Genomic DNA, 7,474 nt, shown 5'->3' on the forward strand with positions numbered 1-7,474 from the left:
ACAGCACTGCCAGGTTAGGACAGTGCCATTGTCTACATTAAAAAAAAAAAAAGGAGATCAGTATTAATATGAGTGGTGCAAACACATAAAGTTATTTCCCTAGACATACTGTCTGTGTAATTGCATAGATAATGCTCCCGGGGAAAAAAACGATAGGAGTCATATAAGTCGCCCCTGGTCATAATGGGGAGAAGGCGTAATGCCTGACGTGCCAAAATGTTAGAGCAGAAGGTAGAGCCACAGGGAGAAAGGAGGGTAAGTGGTTAAATGCGCTTAATAAAAATCAAATGCAGGCCTGAAAATGTACTCATGAAAAGACAAATGAAGACAGGAGATAGACGTGTAAAAAGAAGAGCGAACACGATGGCCAATTAAAAAGCTCGCTGGGGAGGGTAGGCTTACAAATGCAGAGAAAGTCGAGTTATGCGAGACGCAAATGGCACAACAGAAAAAGGAGAACCAGACGCTATGAGAGATTCAGGAGGATCTGCAGCGCGGGCTCGCAACTGAAAATTGAGGCCCTTCCCAAAAGTGTGAAAAGTGGAGAACAAATGGCGAGCTACTTAGGTAGCCGACTGTGACGATTAATACCGTTAAGAAGACTGAAGAAGGGAGTTGAAGGAGAGGCGGGTGGCACTGACGGTGAGGATGGCCTCAGCGCTCAGGATGTCGCCGTGTAGAGTAAGCTTTGTGTAGCAGGGTGGAATACGGTAAGAACAGCTTTATTTATCTTATTCCTTTCTTGCCACTCCAATGACTGGGACTTGAGGGGGATGAAGGTCTCGCAAGCTCTGTCCCCATCCAGAATGTGACCTTGTAGACTAAGGATGTCAACGCGCCTCCCTCCCCCCTCCCACACTGTTTATTGTGCTACGGCTGCATGCATGATCTTGTATCAGCTCTCTTACAGCAGCCGCACAGGCCCGCATTCGCACCCCAGGAAAATTCACGGTCAGCATCATGATAGGCAGGATTTTGAGAACAGTTCACTAATTCGTGGACGCAATTTGCTGACAAAATAAGGCCAATAGTTAGGTGCTGTTTGTTGGTATAACAATTCTTTCAACAAGCTTGCAAAATGATTGTCCCATAGAAGGAAGATACTACTTGAGTAATTGAAAATTTATTGTGTGCGTCGTCACGGGCTGACGTGTGCTTTCAGGTAGTGTATTAAATGATGATAAAAAGTTGATATCAAGTTACGCTTGGTATGGCCATAAATACTTTTAACTAGTATTGTCAGGTATACAGCATTCAGGATTCATCTGCTCCACAACATTAACTGTTGGTGTTTTTGCAAGATGAATATGCTTCTCAGAGAAAGAAAATGACTTCAATAAGTGTTCACTATGTTAAACATATGTGTAACAAGGACGAAGCACAGTGAATATGATGGGTGGCTAGTTGTTCTTGTTTGGAAAGACGATGAGCGATAAAGGGTCGCTCCTATGATAGGGGCTGACCAAACTAGTAGACTCAAAAGAAGAACAAAGCGGAAAGCAAGACAAGAAGACCTGGAATTGGCTTCATTTCATATTCGTCATGTTGGACATAATTGCGACATTCACAGGAGTATGCAAAAAAATGGGTGATGCGATATTTAAGTAAACCCTCTCTGCGCATGGGTTTAGTTGACCGTACATAACGCTGTTTCGTTTGTGATGTTGTAATTTACCATGGCACTTACTCCCACTCTCTGAGATGCATAGCTGAGTTGTTGCCGTCAGTCTTTGGGTCACTCGTCGTGTCCTGTGTGTCTGCACTGCCTGTGTGTGGTATTGCGTGTGATGTTGTATGAGGGCAGTAGTCCGGCAGTGCCGCAAGTGAGTTGTTAAGAGGTACGATACAGAAAGATGAATATACTGTGGAGTAGGCTATGGTGTTCCAAGCTGAGTGTGTTGTGTGGGCGTCATTTGAAGGTGTTAGTCCTCGCTCCACCGCCGTGGTTCTCGAACTGACAGAGGTGGATGGAGCTGGAAGCAGCCGCGTTCTAGATCGTGGATCCTTATTATGGCCCCATTCTCAGTCAATCCAGGGGTATGACCTTGACAGTAAATAGGTGCTACTTCCGTCTTCTGCGATACATCTTTGTGGATAAGGTACGGGGATGCAGGGTGAAAATGTGTAGTGGATTAGGTTGCTGCCACAACACAAACATTAATTATAGAGGAGAAATAAAAGATCTTGAACAATGCAATGCTATTATTGTTGTGGCAAGCTACAGAATAGGTATATGTTACTGAATACCAATGCGGACGGAATTCGTTTGCCTAAAACAATGTGGGTTGGTGGTGTGTCTTGTTTTGAATTACTCGGAATAGTAAACACACATCAAGTTCTTCCGTTGGGTGGGGTCCAAAGGATAAACGCTGGCTAAGCCTCTTGCCTCTTTGGTGGACAAAGGCAAAAGCATTATCCAAAGAACGAACTCAAAATGTGTGTGGTAATGTGTGTTTTTATTTCCTGCCGTGATTGGTTTCAGTCATTAATAAATGATTAATTTGCTTGTGGTCAATTTTTTTTGTGTGTAAATGAGAAGGATATTGGTCTGGCTGATATATCTTATTTATATCCAATTTTCATTGAGGGTGCAATGCTAGTCACTGATGGAATGTTTCAATCAGTGGTGACACTACTTAAATTTTGGTTCATCTTAGTTGATATTGTTTTGACATACTGTAAAAAAAAAAAAGGAGATAGTATTTACATCTTCAACACATAAATTATTTCCCTAACATACTGTCTGTGTAATGCATAATAATGACTCCGGGAAAAAAAATAAACATAAGTGCCTCATATGAGAAGGCTATGCTGACTCCAAAAATTAGAAAGGTAGACCACAGGGAGAAAAGATAAGTTTAAATGCTGCTGTAATAAAATCAAATGCGAGGCCGAACACAAGTCCAAAAAAAAAAAAAAAGGAGAAAAAAAACAACACAATTAATGCAGTAATTCATGAGAACGATTTGCAAAATGGCACACAGAAAGAGATAAAGCTGTGAGCTTGATAGGGCACCCCTGAATACTTCCAGGTAGTAACAATGGCAGCACTGGAGCCGACTCGTTAATACCGGAGAACGAAGAAGAGTACGGAGGGGTCACTGCGTGAAGGGCCTCAGCTCGGATCGATAACAGTTCAGATGATACTGGACGCTTTACATTCCTGCCTTTCGCCACCAAGGAGGATCCAGGAAGGACTCGCAAAACTCCTGGCCCTCCAGAATGTGACCTTGACATGTCCCCCCCCCCCCCCACATGTTTTGTCTCGGCTCTAGAGCCTCCCACAGCCCGGCCCCGCATTGACCAATCACCTCAGGGCAGAGGCAGGTCGAACAGTTCACCTGACGCAATCTGACAAATAAGGCCCAAGTCCGGTAAAATTCACACTTGATGATATACAGTATCAAAACTCTGTATAATGAGAAAACATACAAACGCTTATGCAAATATAGCTTTCAGTACACAACAACATACAACATTAACTGTTGGTTTTGCAGATGAAATTCAAAGTATTCATACAATATGTGTCACAAAGAAATAATGGCTGGCTCTGTCCGTTATGAAGAGAGAGATAAAAGGGGCAGTGGGGCAAAAACAAAAGAAAAGCAAGACAAGAACAACTAATTGGCTTCAGTTCATATTCGTCATGTTGAATAATTGCACACACAGGAAGCTTGAAGGAGCGAATTAAACCTCTCCAGTTGGGTTTTTGACCGTACAAGTTCATATTACCACCACTATCCCACTCCAGTGCTGCTGGGCTGCCGTCAGTCTTTGGGTCACCTCCCCACCCCTGTTGTATGTGGGTGCATGAGAGTCTGTCATTCCAGTGAGTTTTAAAAAAAAAAAGGTAGGCCATTGGTTTGTTTGCTGAGAGGTCCCCGCCTACCCTGACAGGGAGGAGCCTGGAGGCAGCCCATCAGTCATCCAGGATGACCTTGACAAAACTGGCCACGTCTGTCTCTTTGGAGTCATGCAGGGTGAAAAATGGATGTTGCTGCAACAAAATAAGAAAAAAAAAACATAGTTAGATATATGTTACTGAATACCAATCGCATTTTAAAACAATGGCTGTGTTGTTATTTACTGGAAATACACACATCATCACATTGGTGGGTTAACTGGCTAAGCCTGGCCTCTTGTGGACAAAAGCATGAACCAAAGAACACTCAATATTACCGAGGGATGGTTTCAGTATAATATTTTTTGGTGGTTTTTGGGTATGAAGGAAACATTTAAAAACTACTAACCATTAATTCTGTATAAGCTGGTCTCTCATTTGGCTTCTTTCTTAAGCTGTGAAAATGAAGGGATGAAAGAAAACGTGACGACAACAGCAAACAGCAATCGAAATAAATGTGTTACAACTTCATTTAAAAAACACTTTTAAAAATAGTCAAGTGACATAAACATCATCTCACATCAAGTTGGAGCTCCACAGATACTGTACTTGTGCCAACTCTCTCTGTAAACAAAGCGCAAACACTGACCCCTGCTGGGCCTTAGTGGCGCCATTTTTAGTTTTATTTTTACACAGCAAGGTGAATGAGGAGCGTAAGGCTGAGGTAAGTCTACACATTTGTCATCGAGTGTGAGGCTCACCACTGGGAGATGAAGTCTACAAACTCTGGTGAGAAACGGTCGGCAGGCAGCTGTGGAGATGGCTCGTCCACCACCTGTTTGAGCTGCTGGAAGGGGGTGCCCCATGATTCATAGGGGAATTTCAAAATGGCCAGCTCAATCTAGGTGACAGGGGAAGGCAGATTAACGAGAACCGTGCATGTTAGAGCTACTATTCACAACAGCATATTATGATTTTGGTCACGGCTAAGTATTGCATTGTTGTACATTTTATGCTCATTTGTATTTCATGTAACACTTTTTCAAACTCAGAGCATTCTTAGGTTTTTAAGAGCGTGAAAATATTCCTTCAGGTGAGAGGAAATAGAGATAGTGTTGTTCCATTGTGTCTGTTTGTACGCCATGTTTATTATGGAGGCCATTATGGACTACTAAGGATCTGACATATCAAAATTATCAAAGGGCATTAGTTCTGGGTTGTGTTTGGAAATAGGAGTTACATGTAATGGGAACTCTTTTGACTTATCATATATTTAACCAACTGTACCTTATGACAAAGTATACTTTTTTGGGAGGACAGATTGAAATGGAGCCTTAGATTACTAAGAGCATTATCAATGTCAAACAAAACAAGGTGCTCAGAGCTGAATGGAAGAAGCTCCACTTTTACTGTTTGGAAATATCATATAATTATATATCATAATAAAGAAAATCAATTTAATGATTAAAATTGCATTGTTTTAAATGTGAGCAGAACGAAGAGTTTGATATCCATTCCTACTCACCATCGTAATACCAAGACTCCATATATCTGACTTGACACTGTAGCCTTGCTGGTTGAGGTCAGGGTTGATCCGCTCGGGCTGAAATGGGAATTATTAGGAACAGTTAGTTAGTTAGTACAACTACTATCTGAAAATAATGTGAACAATAAGAGCTATAACTATACCGTACATTTTAAAAACAAGGTTTGCTTTACAAACATTTTTGAACATAAAGAAAAAAAGAAGGACTTATAATCAAACAAACTGATGAAATATCAGACATGCATTGAAATCTCAAGAAATAAAAAGGCATCTAAAGATGAGAATAAGTGTAATAAATCTGTCAGCTAAATGTTTCTCTCTTCTTTTTTTTGAGGATTTAAAATAATATACTGGTTTTGTGAGCCAACATTCCAGGCAAGATGTTTGAAAGCTTAGGGGTTAAGACAGTAGAGACCTGATAACTATCAGGCTGAGGTCTGGGTTTCAAATGGAGCTTCTGCTCTGTGGATTTGTGGTTCTACTCCAACTAATGAGGAGACCTCAGACACTGACACAGGGAATCCTTCAGTAAATCTCTGGAGAATCTTTTCTGTGAATCTCAGCTAGCTGGTACCAGGAGTCCCCACTTACCGCCATGTAGGGCTTGCAGCCTGCATCCATTGTTTTGGCCACAGAGTCCACCAGGTGGCCACTGATGCCAAAGTCGCACATTTTCACTTGGCCCTGAGTGTTGATGAGAACATTGGAGGGCTTCACATCTAGAGAGTTGGGAAAATGATGAGAGAACATAGCAAACCAACAATGAGAAACATCAGGAAAGTAAAAACTGTATACACTGATGATGTGATCTTCTAATTACCTCTGTGTATCACTGACAGGTTACTGTGCAGATGCTCTAATGCCTTGACAATCTGTGGAGTGAGTAGAGAAAACGAAGGAAAAAAGTTGAATTCTTCAAGAAATATTCTCATAGATGACATCTCAATGATTACAATGTGTTTTACATGCACCTTAATACAATTTGTTTTATAATCTGCTTATTGTTGAGTTTGGTGCTGCAATTTCCCTGGAGTCTCATATATTTTAAAGCAGCACATATCTAAGTAACTAGTGAACACAGCCTCAACATCCTTTCATACCCAAACAGAGAGGTAAAAATTAATTTGTGGTTTTACGTGATGTGTTTATTTCTTATATCATCTGCACCAGAGCATTTCCGGTTAAATTAGCTGTTGTGGAATCAGAAATTATACGGGAGCTGTTAGAAGTAATTGCAGCACAATAAAGACAGCACAATTTCCCTCTCATCTTGCATCTCAGAAAAAACAAAGCGACCAAGCGTGTTTTTCCCCCCCAAAATTTGGTAATATTCCTTTAAATGTTAAACCGATATAAAATATATGATAGGACGTACTGCTACTGTGATCTTGCCCAAGATGTCCTCGGGGATGTTTTTGCCTTTATCAATAACCTTCTTATAGAACTTATCCAGAGATGTGTCCATCAGCTCCATACAGATCCAAACATCCCCCTGACAAAAGATAAAATAAGAAACGATGATCACACACTCAGCGTAACACAGGCAGGAGTGCATGCCAGTCATAAATGTCACTGTTTATTCACCTCTCTGAAGAGGGCCCCATAGAAGGTCACAGTAAAGAAGCAGTCCACTGTCCTCATGGAAATGTCCAAGTCCATCAGGAGCCTCTTCTGCTCCAGAGTGTTCACTGTGGCACGAATCCTCTGGGGACACAAACATCACAGATTGGGCTGCCAGTGTCATCAGCGGGGCAGATATAGCTTAAATCAAATGGTGTCCAGTGTCCTATAACGCTCAATACAACATGTCATAGATGCAATAGATCTATCAATGTTCAAATGTTTACAAGTTGAGCTCATATGTTGAATACATCCACGAGTGATGGTGCTATTTTAAAAAAGGTGCGGTGCATTTACAGAGATTCCAAAACCAGGTAACCTGAGCAGCAGCTTCCCAGCCTACCTTGACAGCCATGATAACACCACTGGGCACATGTCTCATCTTGTCCACCACCCCGTAGGCTCCCCTCCCCAGCTCTGCAATCCGCTCCAAGTCATCGGCCTTCACCACAAAGTTCTGGACGGAA

The 7,474-nt window shown here is 41.7% G+C and overlaps 1 protein-coding gene across 1 annotated transcript in view; it reads right to left on the bottom strand.

Moving 5' to 3' along the window:
- Window positions 1-3,237: 3,237 nt before the first annotated feature.
- Window positions 3,238-7,474, bottom strand: part of LOC118323420 (dual specificity mitogen-activated protein kinase kinase 6-like) — a 10,038-nt gene continuing 5,801 nt past the window's right edge. Inside the window, exons 4-12 of the mRNA XM_035655383.1 lie at window positions 7,351-7,464; window positions 6,972-7,091; window positions 6,763-6,879; window positions 6,208-6,259; window positions 5,979-6,106; window positions 5,367-5,444; window positions 4,603-4,742; window positions 4,251-4,296; window positions 3,238-3,997 (exon numbers count right to left, since the gene is read on the bottom strand). Coding sequence (XP_035511276.1) covers window positions 3,920-3,997; window positions 4,251-4,296; window positions 4,603-4,742; window positions 5,367-5,444; window positions 5,979-6,106; window positions 6,208-6,259; window positions 6,763-6,879; window positions 6,972-7,091; window positions 7,351-7,464 — 873 coding nt within the window. The 3' untranslated portion in view covers window positions 3,238-3,919. The remainder of the gene's footprint in view (window positions 3,998-4,250; window positions 4,297-4,602; window positions 4,743-5,366; window positions 5,445-5,978; window positions 6,107-6,207; window positions 6,260-6,762; window positions 6,880-6,971; window positions 7,092-7,350; window positions 7,465-7,474) is intronic.

Source organism: Morone saxatilis, unplaced genomic scaffold, assembly GCF_004916995.1.
Source record: "Morone saxatilis isolate NCDOM2014 unplaced genomic scaffold, NCSU_SB_2.0 Contig14, whole genome shotgun sequence".
NCBI classification, from domain to species: Eukaryota; Metazoa; Chordata; class Actinopteri; family Moronidae; genus Morone; species Morone saxatilis.